This window comes from Amblyomma mixtum, chromosome 10 (assembly GCF_055824585.1).
Source record: "Amblyomma mixtum isolate Tamu chromosome 10, ASM5582458v1, whole genome shotgun sequence".
Lineage (NCBI taxonomy): Eukaryota > Metazoa > Arthropoda > Arachnida > Ixodida > Ixodidae > Amblyomma > Amblyomma mixtum.
Genome location: NC_143021.1, coordinates 113527010 through 113544422, shown reverse-complemented (window position 1 = coordinate 113544422; position 17413 = coordinate 113527010). Strand labels below are relative to the sequence as shown.

At 46.1% G+C, this 17413-nt stretch overlaps 1 protein-coding gene across 5 annotated transcripts in view; it reads right to left on the bottom strand.

The window, feature by feature from the left end:
* The window catches only part of LOC149326706 (ryanodine receptor-like), a 542398-nt gene that overhangs the window by 361631 nt on the left and 163354 nt on the right, over positions 1–17413 (bottom strand). For all 5 annotated transcript variants that reach the window (XM_089563500.1, XM_089563501.1, XM_089563503.1 and 2 more), the window contains exons 23-27: positions 16001–16105; positions 15298–15401; positions 14726–14803; positions 3229–3391; positions 2571–2644 (exon numbers count right to left, since the gene is read on the bottom strand). In XM_089563500.1, the coding sequence (XP_089419626.1) occupies positions 2571–2644; positions 3229–3391; positions 14726–14803; positions 15298–15401; positions 16001–16105 (524 nt within the window). The remainder of the gene's footprint in view (positions 1–2570; positions 2645–3228; positions 3392–14725; positions 14804–15297; positions 15402–16000; positions 16106–17413) is intronic.

Here is a 17413-nt window from a genome sequence, read left to right as displayed (position 1 = left end):
GAGGTAGAGAGGGCAGAGAAGAGCGAACTTCAAGAACAGCGTGGTCAGTTGGTAGCAAAAATGGCTGACACCGCCATTGGAAGCCACATTGGCGGACATTCCAGCGCCAGTCACGTGGATGGGCTTTCACTGGCATGGACAGCGATAAGAAAGTAAGTCAGGCAGGTTAATACAGGAACAGCTACGAATAGGTGGCAACTAGGAAGCCGGGAGGCAATGGAGAGAAGGGGAACAAGCCAAACCGGACGAATGAGGTCACAGTCACTGATAAATCACCCAGTAAAATCCCACACCTGCTAGTGCTCGGCGTATTGCTGTATGACGTAGCGTACTGATAAACCTGCAGCCGTGTCCCCTGAACCCGGGTGAGCAGCACAAGCGCAGTACGAACTCTATGAGTGCCGTCTGCTAACGCGGGTTTTGCCTTACCGCGCACTGCGTTTCGTTCACGTGCATTTGTTAGGTTAATGGCCGCACCGCACTTTTCGTCAGCGTTTTAATGCCACATTAACCATGAAAGGTCTACGCAGCAGCCAGACGATCACGGATACGCAGCAAGCCGTGGCGCTAGCACATCTCAACGTCTCGGTGGACACCTCAATCGCAACTTAAGGGAAAATGCAGTCTCGGAAAGAATGCAGTTGAAGGTGCGTATGTAATTGGTCCGAACCCCTGTTGCATGCTAACCTCCAACCTGACTAAGAAATGTAAGGTTTCATCATGAGCCTGACTACGCCGACTGCAGGGCAAAGGCCTCTCCCATGTCTCTTCAGTTAACCCTGTCATTTGCCAGCTGCGCCCACCGTGTCCCCGTAAAATTCTTAATCTCATCCACCCACCTACTTTTCTGGCGCCCCCTGATATGCTTGCCTTCTCTTGGTATCCACTCCTTTACCAGAGGACCAGCAGTTATCTTGCCTTCGCATTACATTCCCTGCCCAAGCCAATTTCTTCCTCTTGATTTTCACTGAGATGTCATTAACCCGCGTTTGTTCTCTCAGCCACTCTGCCCTCTTCCTCTCTCTTAACTTTACACCTATCATTTTTCTTTCCATAGCTCGCTGCATTGTGCTAAACTTAAGCTCAACCCTCTTAGCCTCCACGTTTTTGCCCCTTAGGTGAGTACCCGCAAGATGCAGGTAAGATAAGCTATATGCAAAGAGAAATGCTATGACGCCACCCGAAATGCTGTACCGAAGTGTACAGCATCCGGGTATGCTGCCACCCCGTTGAGGTCAGCCAGTGATGCCATCGCTGGGATTCAGTCAGCCCCTCCGTACTGTTGCTCAAACCAACGTCATCGCCTCAGCGGACGCGGTTCTGCGCCGCGCGTCTCTTTCCGTCATTCCTCCTCTCTCCTGTCTGCACGTACTGGCAGCGATTGTGTCTCAGCTGGGGTGTGACGTCATCTCTCTCTGCCACCTTTCAATGAAATACGGAGTGAACGTTGTGTTTTAGGCGCCCACAAAACTTTCGTCTTTGTGTGCCCGCACCTCTGGCATGGAGAGAACACGAAAGCTATGCAATACGAAACTCCAAACTATGTTCACCAGATGCACTAGTAATGCTGTGTACTCTCTCCCCCTGTTGTGTGGAAAGCTTATATCGGCCAGACGGGCCAATGCATTAATGACCGGTTAAGACAACACCGCACGTCACTGCAGCCAGATAACACAGCTGATCTACCAAAGCATTGTAACAAGTGTCAGAATTGCACTTAATTCCTTGTTCAATAAGGTGAGAGTCACCGGCCGCGGAAAAACGCAGATAGAGCGGGAGATATTGGAAGCACTTAAGATTAAGAAGTCAGGCTCTGATTACGTCAGCGTCACTTCGGTAAAATTTTCATCTAGAGAGTTTAAGTATATGAGTGGGACTTAGTTTTCACGTGCAAGAAAACTTCATCAACCGATAACTTGATTTTTATCTTTTCCTATGTAGGCATGAGTCTTCTTTCGCGCATGTGCGCCCTGCTCTGCTCGAGACTTTCAGGAAATAAAATATTCAGTTGTGCTTCCAGCACTGTCCAGGTGTATTTCTTCGCCGTGTGAACGCGTCCTGCTTTGCTGGTTTTTCTATTCCTTTGTAACATGCACCAACTGGCTCAGCAAGCTGTGCTTTTTCAACACTCTCTTCGGTTTTGCGTCATCCTGTCACGTCATCTTGAACGCCGGCGGCCGAGGTTCAGGTCCCACCTAGACTACATTTTTTTTCTTATTTTTATTCTATGTCTCTTGACGTCATATGACCGATGGCGTAACAGGGGACCAACTTCCGGCGACACATTTTGCCGACACCTCCGTTGTCAACTTAGCCATCTAATGCTTTCGTATTAATAAATAAAAGACCAAATAACAACACGGGCGTGGAAGGAAGATTTTACCGTACAACCGCACCATACGCCACCGGTGCGGATGGTGTGGTTCTACACCAGTGGCACACCATATCCATCGGAGGCGCCAGTCGTCTACCGGTCGCTTTTGTCCCCAAACCGAACTTCGGCGGGAGTTTCATGACCATAAAGCTATAGAAAGGCTCTGGCTTTGCTTTTCTTCCATGCTGGGTCTTACCTGTTGGCTTTCTTAATCACATCGTCGACGTTCTTGTAAGGCACTAAGTGTGGACTTCTTCTAGTCGGCTGGTTCTGAAGCATGGGAAGAGAAAAAGCCGTTAAGTCCCCTCTTGCTCGAAACCTCAGAAGCGCTGTTACATGGAAAAGAATGCGTAGCACATCGCTCGCGCTAAGTCAGTTCGCGACACGCGTTTCTTCCTTTTGAGCTGTGTGTCGGCCTCAAATTACATTTTACTCCAGGAAGGACGGGAGGGGAGCCCGTCCTTCCGAGAGTAAAATCATGCATGCGGCCTTGCCGATACCGTTCAGGCAACTTGCTTAAAAAAAAAAAAGAAGTGCTTTATGAACCCCCCCTAGAGAGAGAGAGAAAAAAAAAGAAGTGAGGGGAACGAAGGGGACTGGCAATGTCAAAATAACCTTGGTCGCGTTTTACAGTCAGGTACGGAAGATTGCGGGATGCAGATTTGGAGAGGAAGAATTATTGCTGCGTTGCCTCGCTAGTCACTCAGTCAGTTGGCACCCTTCCAGAGTATATGGAGAAAGCGAGTCCCTTCGCGTTTTTGAATGCTTTTCATTGAACTGATTCGCCCGACCGCAACAGAGTATTTTTTTTCTTTCCCGCGAACCCGCATCTGTATATGGCAAGAGCAACAGACCTCGACGAGGCCGTAGGTCCACCCCTGCTGGATGCGCTCCTGGGCCCAGACGTTGTGCGTATTCTCCGAGAGCAGGTCCACGAGCTCCTCCATCTTGGCCGACAGCGTGATGGCGCCCAGGTCGAGGGGGGCAGGCTTGTAGCCGTTAGACTGGAGATAAGGGCTTGAAGGGACGAAGAGAAAGGCACGGGAAAGGTGTTAGCGCAGAGCATGTCACAGACGCAGTTCGTTCGCCTCACTCGGCGCAGGCACAACTTGAAGCGAACTGATTTGAACGTCATATTTTACCAAGACATTTATCACGTATGGCGAGGGTTATTTTGACAGTTATTTTATTTTTTCTTTTCTCACTATACAGTGAAAAAAAAAGGAACCAAGGAAAAAGCCGTTCAGGAACGGCTTGAGTTGTCCTTGGCCCTACAACAAGCACTGGCAGCAGTGAGAACAGCGCAAAACAAAGCAAAATACGCAACAATAAAAATGGAACCATACCAAGTGTTACAAACATGCAATTTCTAAAAACAAACTACATACACCAATTTAGCGCTTATCACATGGTACACAAAATAGAGTAAGATTCAACAGGTGAACATGGCAATGAAATCAGAAAGTGTCAGTTTAGTAATGTCGATACCCTGATTTATATAGTCATTTAGCATCCGTGGTAAGTGATCGCGCAGCATTTGTCAACTATAATAAGTCCGGCAGGTAGATCTTTTCCAAAATGAAGCAGACCTGGTGGTGTATACTAGTGGTGTATACTGGAGGGTCAATTATTTACCACAATGCAAAAATAAAGAATGCTCCTGCAGCAAGTCTTCTACGGTCTTTCGTTTCATACGGAGAGGGGCAAAAATGCAAACACGAGCTTAAATAAAAGCAAAGAACGACGCAGAATTTGGCATAGCTTTTATGAAGTGCAGGGTTTCTTGCATGTATTCACTTCAAATTCGCCTTCAACTTCAGTGGCAGAAAAGGAGTTGCTGGCATTAATGCGAAGACATTGTCAGGCTCATCAGCCCGAAAATCCGGCGTTCTGTCCGCGCGAAACAGACCGAAAACGCACATTGCCTTATGACGTCATCGCAGCGCCTTGATCATCAGGAAAGGAAAAAAAATTGAATTTCTTCCGAAGCGGGTTTTCAACTCAGGCCAACGCGAACAGATCAGCTGCATTAATTCATTACAGCACTACGTCATCACCTCAGCACAACATCCTACGCGCTCAACTGCCAGTCTCTCGCGCTGGATTCAGTTATAGTCGTCGTCATCCCTTTCCATTCGGGCGGCGCGAACAGGTGGGCTTCGCTGCATTACAGTAGTATACGCCGCAGCCGAACACCCCGCGTCCATGCTTTCGTATTCACAGCTCGTAAATAATTTTGAGGGCCCTCCGTAATTTTTTTTTACGACTGCGGTGATGCTCAGAGAAAGAATTTTAAAACGATTGATTTTTGTATGTCCGAATCATTACGCCATTTCTTACTGCTCTCGTCAATGAAATTAAACCAAGAAAGAAGCGCTGCTTAATTTTCAATAAAGCCTGGAACAAACAAAAACATGCTCGTATGTCTATGTTCCGTATAATCCGATATGAATAACATGACCCGAGGCTTAATTTTGTGAACAGCTGGAATGCAGTTTGTTTTTGGAAGAAGGAATAGGTTGAACTATGTACTTGAACTAAGTCAGCTACTCGGTCGCGCTACCCTCTGAGTTATTTCTACTATGGAGTAAGTGATCATCACAGCCGGAAAAGCTCATCCGTGCTACTGAGCCAAAATGAGAGCGATAACCTTCACATCGCGTCAGACTGTACTGTGCTGTACTTAGGTACACACCTATCGGCTGAGCTTCTGGGATTTCTGTGCGTTTTACCAGGCGTGGCAGCGGTGTTCTGCAAAGCGGAAGTTGGCCTACTGAAAGGTGTCCCTTTTCCGCGGCTTGTATGAAGCAGTGACGTTTTTGTTTGCTAAACTCGGCCTCAAGCACATGTTTGCAAAGAGAAATTGCACGAGCAAAAGAGCGGCGGCACAACTACGACATAACAAGAACGACACGTACACGCCCATGTGTCCATGTGTCGTTCTCTCTCTTGCGCTGTTGTAATTGCGCCGCTTCGCCGCCCTTCACTTGCATCGTCCGCCCAACACTCTCTCATTCTGAGGAAAAGTGGACGGCAAGGGAGTTGGCACCTCTATGAATGAGTTCCTCTCAAGGATCTAACAGTGCACTAACTACGGTGAACGGGATTTCTGCTAGCTCATATTCCAGTTACAGAACCCCAACGAGATTTGCGTGGCGAGAACTGAGCCCCGGTACTCCGGATCCTTTGTTGGCGGTGCAGATGCGGACGAGAACACAATGCAGAGCAGTGGCAATTGCTACTGTTTAGTACCTCGGCTACCGTGGCATATATCTGCTCATTCATCCGTGCACATAGACGGCTGTTTCCGGTTAGGCTCTCCCAAGTGCGAACTTGCGAGCAAAACGTTCGGCGATGCTTTATAAGCTTACTGTTATATCCATGAAAACGTACTCCATGGGTAGCAATAACATCTCGCCTAGGTAGCACTGTCCTAAGCCTCTGTTACAGGCCCCCGGACACCTCTTCCACGTTTGTCGCTGATCTACACGGGAATGTCACGGCTATTGGAACTAGACTTCCTAAGTAGGGTGTTTTCTTGTTCGGAGACTAATTACCCTGACATTAATTGGTTGAACTTATATTCTCATTCATCTGCCTCCAATGAGTTCATGCAGCCACCACTTGGCTTTCCTTTTGCCCAACTTGTCGGCACTCCAACACGCGATACTAATATTTTAGACCTAATTCTAACATCTGCTCCAGAGAGGTTAGCGATATATCTTATAATGACGGGTTCACCGATCATCAACTTCTTCAGTTATCGATTAATGCCGCTTATTTTCCTCGCCACGCCCATCTAAAGCAGATACTGAACTATAGAAAGGCTGACTTCAACGCCAGTAATCGTGGCTTCGAGCATTTCCCTGAATTTCTGTTCATGATTTTACAGCCCGGTCTGTTGAAGAAGACTGTACATTGCACAAAGAAAAAATTGCGGAACTTGTGCGCAGTCACATTTTGCGAATAATCTTACGTGTCAGCATATTTAAAGCTTGGTATAACAATTCACTACGAGCATTAAAAAACAAGAAAAAGCTCTTAAGAGCCGCGAAGCGATTGCGCACTGATTCTTCGCATACTGAACAGAAACTGTGTGAAATATCACACTGCCATGCCATTCAGAGGGCCAAGCAAATTTTTATCCCAAGACCTTCAATCGCTCATATCGCACAGCTTCAATCGCAGAGCTACACTTGATATTGTTACGAGGGAGACGAAGCTGGCAGTGGCGCGGGACGGAGCGCTCGCGCTAGGCCAGCGGCCATTAAATCATCTCTTCTTCATGGTTCACCACGCCTCATTCTTCGGCTGGCCGCCACGTTACAATATCTCAGAAAATCAATCCGGAAGATCAAACCTACTTTTCTTTGGCCATGAAGACAACGAACAGGAAACATGGGCCCAGCCAGAGCCCACTATTATTGAACACTGCAGCGCAAAATTAAGGACGACAATTCTTCCTGTGGACATTGAAAGAGCTCACAGATTAGGAAAGTTTAGGGTGGACAGGAATAGGCCGATCGTCGTTAAATTTTCACATTTTAAAGTGAAGGAAAAGGTTCTTTCATGCGCCAAAATATTAAAAGGTACAGAGTTTAGCATATCTGAGGACTACTGCCGAAACACCATCAAGGCCAGGAAGCATCTTCTGGAATTCTGCAAAGCACAAGAAGAAAAAAATTCAAACTCCGACATGACAAGCTAATCATCGGGAAGAAAAAGTACACGCTTGATCACAGTAGTCAGAAGGTAGTGCCACACCCTTTAAACTCGTAGAAGCCAATCGTCCCCGCTCTAGCCCTTCCAACACTTCCTTTTTTATACACTAATATTAGAAGCCTCCTGCCTAAAGTTGATGCTCTTCGTAACCTGATTCACACCACAGAGTCTAACGAAATTATTCTCACAGAAACATGAGTAAACTCTTCAATTGCCGACTCGGAGATTCTTTCTCTCTCTCTTCTGATTTACATGTTTTTCGCCGTGACAGAACAAAAGGGGTGGTGGCGTTCTAATTGCTGCCCATAGAAGCCTTCAAACGATAGAAATTAAAACTTCATCCGCACTGGAAATAATATTCGTTCTCAGCAACTCCTGTTATCCCCCCTTAGTGATCGGCGCTTGTTATCGTCCCCCAGACGCAAGTAGTTCTTTTGTCGCTGAATTTCACGAGGTGCTTCTTTCCGTTACCGCAACCTGTCACCAATCGCCCATTCTGATTTTCGGTGACTTTAACTTCCATTCCATTAACTGGTCAAATCTCGCCTCAACCCTCTCCAAAAACAATACTGAATGTTTTACTGAAAGCGACTTCGTAAACACATGCCTTAACTTTGGACTAACACAAGTAGTTCATCGAAATTTATCGAATACGTTATACCTGATACTTACAACTCATTATGATAAGCTCTCCCCAATCACATACTTGCCTTGTCTTAGCGATCATTCTGTTGTTAATGGTTCTTTATATTGTAACTTACTGCATCCACCGAAAACGACAAAAACGATAACATTATATGATAAAGGCAATTATTCGGCAGTTAACACAGCACTCGAAGAATTTTCCATCTGGCTTCTTCGTGACTTTTCAATACGCTCCGTTGAAACTAATTGGTTGCTGTTCAAGAATAAAATACGTGACCTGGTACTAACATACATACCCACTATCACTGTAACAGAAAAGCAGTCATCGCCATGGTTCAATCATGCGCTCAAACGTCTCAATAATAAAAAGAAAATACTTTTTCGCTCTGCTAAACGAACTAACACGCAGTCCACCTGGCAAAAGTATTACGCTACAGAAAAGGAATTCGAATTACTCGCTAACAAAACAAAGCGCTATTTCTATTCTGAGATTCTTCCGAACATGATAAAAACTAATCCTAAAAAATTCTGGAATACGATTAACCCAAAGCGCCCTCAGCCATTAAAACTGTACGACCGCAGAATAGCCCGATTCCAGACAGTCAAGCAGCCGAAGAACTTGACACCGCATTTTGCTCTGTTTTCATGAAAGAACCTGAACATAAGTAAGTAGAAAACCAGAGGAAAGGACGCGCTACAAGGAGGAGAAGTACACAGGACAACGCTGAAAACACAACTGAAAATTCTTTACTTGGTGGATCGCCAACATCAGAACAGGGCGCACATGCACGAGAGCACCACAAACGCTATGTAAAGTTGATTAAGCAACCGAAGATTGCATGTGGCAACTTATGTCCCATTCATGAAACTGTACTCTTTTGCCGTGAACCTAACAGAGCTGTCGCTGACGCATTCAATTCCTAACTGCTTGATTTTGAAGGCTTCTGAGATTTCTCGTTGTATCTGTGTTTTGCCGCGGACGATGATTGTGACATTATGGAACAGAGGGGTGCAGTCTTTGCAGTGGTTGCAATGTCGTGGCAGATTTGCTGTATTGCCTGGCTGCAGCGAAGTGCTGTACTACCTCATACGGTCGTTGACGCATTGACCAGTTTGACCTATGTAGGCCTTGCCACAGGACAGTGGGAGCGAGTAAACAACATCGGCTGTGCATTTGGTGAACATGCTTTGGTGTTTGAGAATACATTTCTTTTTTGTGCTAATTTTAGAGATACGTGAACAAAGCGACGACAGTTTGGTGGGCGCAGAAAAGACTACCTTAACACCGTATTTCATGGCTAACACCAGAGCATATTCACCAAATGCACAACCAATGTTGTTTACTCGCTCCCACTGTCCTGTGGCAAGGCCTACATAGGTCAAACAGGTACATATAAGGGGAGTACTGCGCACAAAAAGACAAGGACAAGAAGATAACACAACAAGCGCTTGTTGTGTTATCTTCTTGTCCTTGTCTTTTTGTGCGCAGTACCCCCCTTGTATTCACTATGATTGACCGACTAGCCCAACAACGTACGTCAAACAGGTCAATGCGTCAATGACCGTACGAGGCAGCACAGCACTTCGCTGCAGCCAGGCAATACAGCGAATCTGCCAAGACATTGCAACCACTGCAAAGACTGCATCCCTCTCTTCCATAATGCCAAAATCATCGGCCGCGGCAGAACACAGATAGAACGAGAAATAGTGGTAAAATAAAACATACACTCGCCATAAGATGGCTTATAAAAAACTTGACGTTTCGGGACCCGTACGGGTCCCTTGTTCACAATGAATGATGGACGGAATGGGCCGCTTCTTATAAGCGCACTTGACAGCGCAGTGAGTGGGCGTAGTTATCCGGGAGATTACCCTTCGTCCTGTTAATGACATGATCCGTGGTCTGTATATAAAGAGATTCTAAAAGTAGTCGTGACGATGTGGGTTTCATGGTATCTAATATTGTGGCGTTATCCCAGTCAATGGTGTGGTTCTTTTCTTGAGCATGCTCTGCCAGCGGGTTCGATGAGGTGCGACATTTGTTGACGTCGTTCTTGTGTTCTCTTAATCTTCTTCTGAAATCGTCTGATTCGCCAATGTATGACGCATCGAAGTTTTTGCAGGGGATTTTGTACACCACTCCGGGGAAACGTGGGCGCTCCAGACGGTCTTTCACGTGACAGAGCTGTTGTTTCAGCTTGCTGGACGGCACGTGCGCAATGCGCACGTCGTATTTTGAAAATATCCGTGCCAGAGCCTCACTTGTCCCCCGGGCGTAAGGAATGCTCGCGCGCTTCTGTTGTCTGATGAGTCGGGGTTCGGCAGGTTGCAGAGAGCGGCGTTGTTCGTTGTGCAGCAGTTGTCGAGGATAGCCATTCCTCTCGAGGTCGACGCGGACTTTATTCTGCTCGGAACAGCGCAGACCGGGACTGGAGCAAAGACGAGTGGCACGGTTGTATAGAGCTGACGCGACGGAACGTTTGTGGCCAATGGGGTGGGCGGACTGAAAATCCAAGTACTTCCCAGTGTGTGTGGGTTTCCGGGAAACAGTAGTGGCAAGACCATCGGGAGTGCGGAGAACAAGGACATCAAGAAAAGCAATCCTTTCGGAAACTTCTTCTTCCATTGTGAATTGAATTTTCGGTTGAAAAGAATTTAGGTGGTCCAGAAACGGTTTGGCGTCCTTGCGGGGAATTATACAGAAACAATCGTCCACATACCGCAAGAAGAGCTTCGGACGAATATGGAACGATTGCAGGGCCGAATTTTCAATAGACACCAGAGCGAGGTTGGCACAGGTTACGGATACCGACGCACCCGTCGCGTCAGCTCTATACAACCGTGCCACTCGTCTTTGCTCCAGTCCCGGTCTGCGCTGTTCCGAGCAGAATAAAGTCCGCGTCGACCTCGAGAGGAATGGCTATCCTCGACAACTGCTGCACAACGAACAACGCCGCTCTCTGCAACCTGCCGAACCCCGACTCATCGGACAACAGAAGCGCGCGAGCATTCCTTACGCCCGGGGGACAAGTGAGGCTCTGGCACGGATATTTTCAAAATACGACGTGCGCATTGCGTACGTGCCGTCCAGCAAGCTGAAACAACAGCTCTGTCACGTGAAAGACCGTCTGGAGCGCCCACGTTTCCCCGGAGTGGTGTACAAAATCCCCTGCAAAAACTTCGATGCGTCATACATTGGCGAATCAGACGATTTCAGAAGAAGATTAAGAGAACACAAGAACGACGTCAACAAATGTCGCACCTCATCGAACCCGCTGGCAGAGCATGCTCAAGAAAAGAACCACACCATTGACTGGGATAACGCCACAATATTAGATACCATGAAACCCACATCGCCACGACTACTTTTAGAATCTTTTTATATACAGACCACGGATCATGTCATTAACAGGACGAAGGATAATCTCCCGGATAACTACGCCCACTCACTGCGCTGTCAAGTGCGCATATAAGAAGCGGCCCATTCCGTCCATCATTCATTGTGAACAAGAGACCCGTACGGGTCCCGAAACGTCGTTTTTTATAAACCATCTTTTGGCGAGTGTATGTTTTATTTTACCACTATGCCTCTCCCTCGCCAGACAGGATTCTGTCGAACCCTTGACTAGGACGATAAATCTTAGAAGCCTTCAAAATCAAGCAGTTAGGAACTGAATGCTTCAGCGACAGCTATGTTAGGTTCACGGCAAAAGAGTACAGTTTCATGAATGGGACATAGGTTAGTCCCATTGTGACAATATTGTCCCAATGGGACGATATGTCTGGGACGATATGAGACGATATGTATGGGACGACATTGTCCCAATGGGACAATATCGTCGCTTAATTTAGACTCACTAACTCTCTTCCGGATCCAGAACTTCATATCTTTTCGAAAGCGGATCACGGTTATCAACGCCTTTTTATGAAGGAGCTAGACACCGCAGCGGACACGGGACAGAGAAAGAAGACGACACAGGGCGGTACTTGCACCTAAAATTTTATTTGAAACTTCATGACTTTATAAAGACCGAGGCACGTGTGATCTTACAATCGGGTAAAAAAGGATGAATGAAAAGCAACAGATAACAACACCTAACTGACAACAATGCACAGGAAAGATATGCGAGTCACAATGTACAGAAATCAGACTTTAAAACGTTATGCAATGCTCATCATGCGAGTCACAATCTACATATACCAGAAGTGTTAAAAACCGTCGACCGCATGTGGAAGCATGAAAACCACAAGACAAAGGAAGAAAAAGAACGTCAAAAGGAAGCCACCCAACCTGTTACCTGTCAAGGAAACCCAGTTCTTTTTGGAGGATGGAAACCGAAGGCGAACTAACGCATTCATCCGGTTGCTAGCGCAAGATGGCAATGGCCTCTACAATCTCTCTCTCAAGCTGCCCCTTCCTTCTTCCAACAATCTGGGTCTGGCTGAACTGAGGGCAACAACCCCGACACTTGCGGCAATGAACAGGCAGATTCGAACCCCCCGCCTCCCCCAAGGAACGCGCATGTTCTCTCAAGCTATCATTTAAGCGCCTACCGGTTTGTCCAATATAAAAACGCCCACAACTGGGGGGGATCTTGTAGATTACCCCTGTTGCACATGCGACACGCTTATTTTCTTCCAAATGTTTCTTGCCGCAAGTTCCTCGAATCGAATCCCCTTTTCCCACTAGATTGGATAATCTAGAGAGCTTACAGGGTGCCGAAAATACAATGTCGATGCCATATTTGCCTGAAATCTTTTTGAGATTATGTGAAACCCTGTGCAGGTAGGGAATGACTTCCACTTTTTTCTGGCCGGCACAGGGTTCCCTACCTGCACAGGGTTTCACATAATCTCAAAAAGATTTCAGGCAAATATGGCATCGACATTGTATTTTCGGCACCCTGTAAGCTCTCTAGATTATGCAATCTAGTGGGAAAAGATGATTCGATTCGAGGAACTTGTGGCAAGAAACATTTGGAAGAAAATAAGCGTGTATCATGTGCAACAGGGGTAATCTACAAGATCTCCCTCAGTTGTGGGCGTTTTTATATTGGACAAACCGGTAGGCGCTTAAATGATCGCTTGAGAGAACATGCGCGTTCCTTGGGGGAGGCGGGGGGTTCGAATCTTCCTGTTCATTGCCGCAAGTGTCGGGGTTGTTGCCCCCAGTTCAGCCAGACCCAGATTGTTGGAAGAAGGAAGCGGCAGCTTGAGAGAGAGATTGTAGAGGCCATTGCCATCTTGCGCTCGCAACCGGATGAATGCGTTAGTTCGCCTTCGGTTTCCATCCTCCAAAAAGAACTGGGTTTCCTTGACAGGTAACAGGTTGGGTGGCTTCCTTTTGACGTTCTTTTTCTTCCTTTGTCTTGTGGTTTTCATGCTTCCACATGCGGTCGACGGTTTTTAACACTTCTGGTATATGTAGATTGTGACTCGCATGATGAGCATTGCATAACGTTTTAAAGTCTGATTTCTGTACATTGTGACTCGCATATCTTTCCTGTGCATTGTTGTCAGTTAGGTGTTGTTATCTGTTGCTTTTCATTCATCCTTTTTTACCCGATTGTAAGATCACACGTGCCTCGTTCTTTATAAAGCCATGAAGTTTCAAATAAAATTTTAGTTGCAAGTACCGCCCTGTGTCGTCTTCTTTCTCTGTCCCGTGTCCGCTGCGGTGTCTAGCTCCTTCATGTCTCACCAACTGGCCTACACATCTACCCTCCTAAGTTAAACGACTTTTTACCACTCCTTAGTGACTTCAGTTCTGGCATTCCTCAGGGAAGTGTTCTCGGTCTCTTATTATTTTCAATTTACAAAAATTACTTCCCGTCGCATAATACATCATCGGTCTGACTGTTCGCTGATGACTAAATAATTTATCGTGAAATCCGCTCAACCCCTGACCATGTCATTCTTGAGCAGGACCTTCGATGTGTAACTAACTGGTGCACATCGTGGCAAATGACAATACAGACAAATGTAGACAGCCGGAAGTATTAAAACTCGCTATTCAGTTATTTCCTTAGCAGTATCACGCCAACCTGCACATCTTATAAATATTCAAAACATAACCGCCAAAGCATCGCGCACGTTTGTCGGCCTGAAGGAAAATCTTCATAGCGCCCCTGTTTAGACCCGCAAGCTCGCATACTTATTATTTGTCCGTCTTAAACTAGAATATGCTTCAGCTATCCGGTCACCACATCAGGGTTATTTAATTCACTCCCTCGAAGCAATTCAGAACCGTGCAGCACGTTTTATTTCTCACGACTACAGCCGTTCGAGCATAACAAAAACCAAGTTATCTTTACCGCTAGCAAGTTTGCAGACACGTAGGGATATCGCACTTCTTTGCTTGCTACAGAAACTGATATACAGCCGTCACGCGTCCACACTGTCACTTACACGACCAATGCGCACTTCACGTCGCCTACATAAAATCATAGCTTCCAACGTCTATTCGGCCGAACTCTCGAGTTCAATTCTGCTTTGCCACGTGCTATCAAGCGTTGGAATGGTCTTCTGGAGTGCATTGCTACCATACGTGACCAAATAATATTCAAAAACGAATTGACTGCCTTTATGCATCCATGATATAGTCTGTAATCTGTGTTTACAATGTGTAAGTTGAATCCATGCAGTACCACTATTTCTTTATTGTTTTTTTATGTGTGTGTGTCACTATAATACGTTTTCTTTTATGCACGTTTTAATAAATGCTAACAGTCTAGTGTGTTTAGTATTGTATAGTTTCGTACTTTTCCACTTTTTACCATCTTATGTCGGCAAAATATTGTAACCCCTCCCATCACACAATGTTCCAAGTGTGGAACTCGTTTGGTACTTTAATAAATAAATAAATAAATAAATAAATAAATAAATAAATAAATAAATAAATAAATAAATAAATAAATAAATACTCCTTGTGTTATTGCACCTGCGAAACTGTACTTGTACCTATAAAACGTCGTTGCAACTCACTCGTTAGGCAGTTTGACAGTCTTGATGCGCGCTGGTGGCTTGTCTACAGTGATGTGGTATCCCAAGGCCAGGACGGTCCTAAAGCAAAAAAGTAAGGTCGAAAGCATTACGCACAAAACGGCCGCTACAATCCTCTTTTAAGGCATGCTGGAATGCGTGCTAACACAAGCGGAGATAACTGAGACGGGCGCTGCAGTCGGGGACACAAGCAGCACAAGCAGCACAAGCGCTGTGCGTCTGTGTGTCGCTGTCTTTTTCCATTGTTTTGCACTATGTATTACTCACTCGCCCAGACAACTATTCTTCAGGATAACAACCAAGGTTCCTTGTAAGCTTTCTTCGTGAGCTTGACGCTTTCGTTACTTACTGCCGGTTAGTGTCTGTAAGCGTCAGCATTTATGCAGAGAGTGTTTAGAAAGTCAACAAGCAAGACGTTACTTCAAACCCACGACGACCTTTCGCCCAGGTTCTCTGAAGAGAAGGTCAGAGCCGGAACGAGGTGCTCTGAAAGGTAGTCTGAACAGCAGTTATGCTTCCTGTGACTGTGGCTAGTGCAATCAAAGCCGACTCACTTGAGAGTCTGCAGGGCTAGGGTGGTGTCGTATTTCTTCTCGGCCATTGGCAAGTGCTCGAACGATGTCAGACACGGATGGTGCCTCTTGGCGTCGTCTCGCACCTGCGTTGAGGCAGTGTAGCACTACGTTTTCAAGCACCACTGCAGCGGAAGGCTTTTGTTAATATGGAAGAGCCCTTCTGAGGACACCAGCCGTAACTGGAGCCTTGGCTACACGAAACAGAGCATTCGGCGACAGGTTAAAGACTCAACGATCTCAACTTGGTAAATTTATTTTCTCAGGGATATGACAAGAATCCCAGGCATGCGCAAAATTTACTCATAGGGCATCAAATACAGCTGTTAGTTACCATCAATGCTCCGGCTACTACTCCCAACATAGCACCGAAATTAGTAGACGTGTTAAGTCCCACGACAAATTTAAACGTAAAGATTGTAACTAAACCACTTAGTCTGGATGCCTACAGATTCTAGGATTTAATCGCTGGCTTGTAAAGCACAGCGTGAAGTTAAAGGGCACTGTGGCTGACACTTGGTGCTTGCGATCGAAGCTTGAGGGTTGTCCGACGTCGTTATTAAATAGCTGAGCAAGGTTGAGCGCAACCATTACTTTTGCAGCCCACCCATGTACAAATAATAGGAACAGCGCGCATTGATCTCTCTATACCAGAGGCCAAAATCCGTGAAGCTAGAAGACGTACCTCTCCGTATCGCCAGCCGCTGTCAATTTTGTTCATGGACCATACTTCGTGGACGTTTTCAGCGAGCTTGTCGCGGACGGATTCGATGTAGTTCGGCAAAGTGATCTAGACAAGAAGAGCAAGACCAGAGTTCACTACGGAAAAAAGAAAACGTGGAATGCAGTTCATGTAATTCATAACCGTTTTGGCAGCTGGAGCTGTCGGTCAACAGGCTACGACTTTCTACCTATAAATAGCGCGAAAGTGTTCTTTAAGTTCTGATACGTTAAGTCTACTGCTGGTCTTTGTTTTTGGCTTGAGCGCCGCCATGAACTCCTTGTTTTCCGAACAGCCTAGCCAGCGCGGACATGAGAAGAATAAAGTCAGAAAGAATTGTTAAAGCACAACATCGCCACTATTAGTTGATTATGGTGCTTGTTCCGCTGTAACTTTCACCAGCAAGAGCGGGATAAGTTTGAAGGGAAGTGTGATGATCTTTCGGAGGGCTTCCAAACGCACCTTACAGTGATCTGAAATTATCCAGTAATTACAACTTTATTTGAGGATGCACCTGCTTGACACCATTACCAGGAAATCAGAACAGCGTCCAGCTAGTTCCGCTAAGCCTGGCGGAATTTCAGGTTTTCTTGTGCAGCTACTCAGTTATTCCTTCCTACGTCACGGATAATGTGAAAGCGCTAATTTCAAATGTTTAAGCAATGCGCCTCGTAGCGGCAGCCAAGGAAACTGGAACTGCTTGTCCCGAATTCCTGGCAATAGAGAGGCCAGACGCAGCAGAATATTTGTCATTACAGGTAATATGCACTGCGCGTAATATTGCCGCGAATCTCTGTAGTCTGTTTGTTCAACCTTCAAAGCTTCGGGCACGCCGCTTTATCGCTTTGTTTGTGATGCAAGACACGCCTAGATTTATCTCGATTGATCGCATCCAGGCGGAGGCGATTCTACGTTGTTCCAGAGCGATCTAGTAACTTTCCAAGCTTTATCTCGAAAGTTCGTTATCAGCTTTAAAAAGAGTACGGCCCAGAGCGGCGGGCATTCTGTTCGACGACTGCAGAGCACGCTTCTCGCTACGCCGCCGCCGAGTGATTCAGTTCTTTGCGGGCACATGTCAGGCCAAATAAAGAGTTTCGTTTCGAAGCCATTCTCGCTGTTTTCCTGTTCGCCGGACTTCAGTCACCACTACGTGACAATATGTAGGTAATATTGCGAGTAATATGCACTGCGCTAGCCCAGCTCATCTCGATGAGGCCGCAGATATATGCGGCTTAGAAAAGGTTTCAAGTTGTTTAATCACATCACAGATGCGATAAAGTATCGATAAAAATTGATCAGAAGTCATTTGAGGGACCCCCTCCTTATTTTACAAGACAAACGGCAGGAAATAAGATATATTCTAATAATTGCAGATTT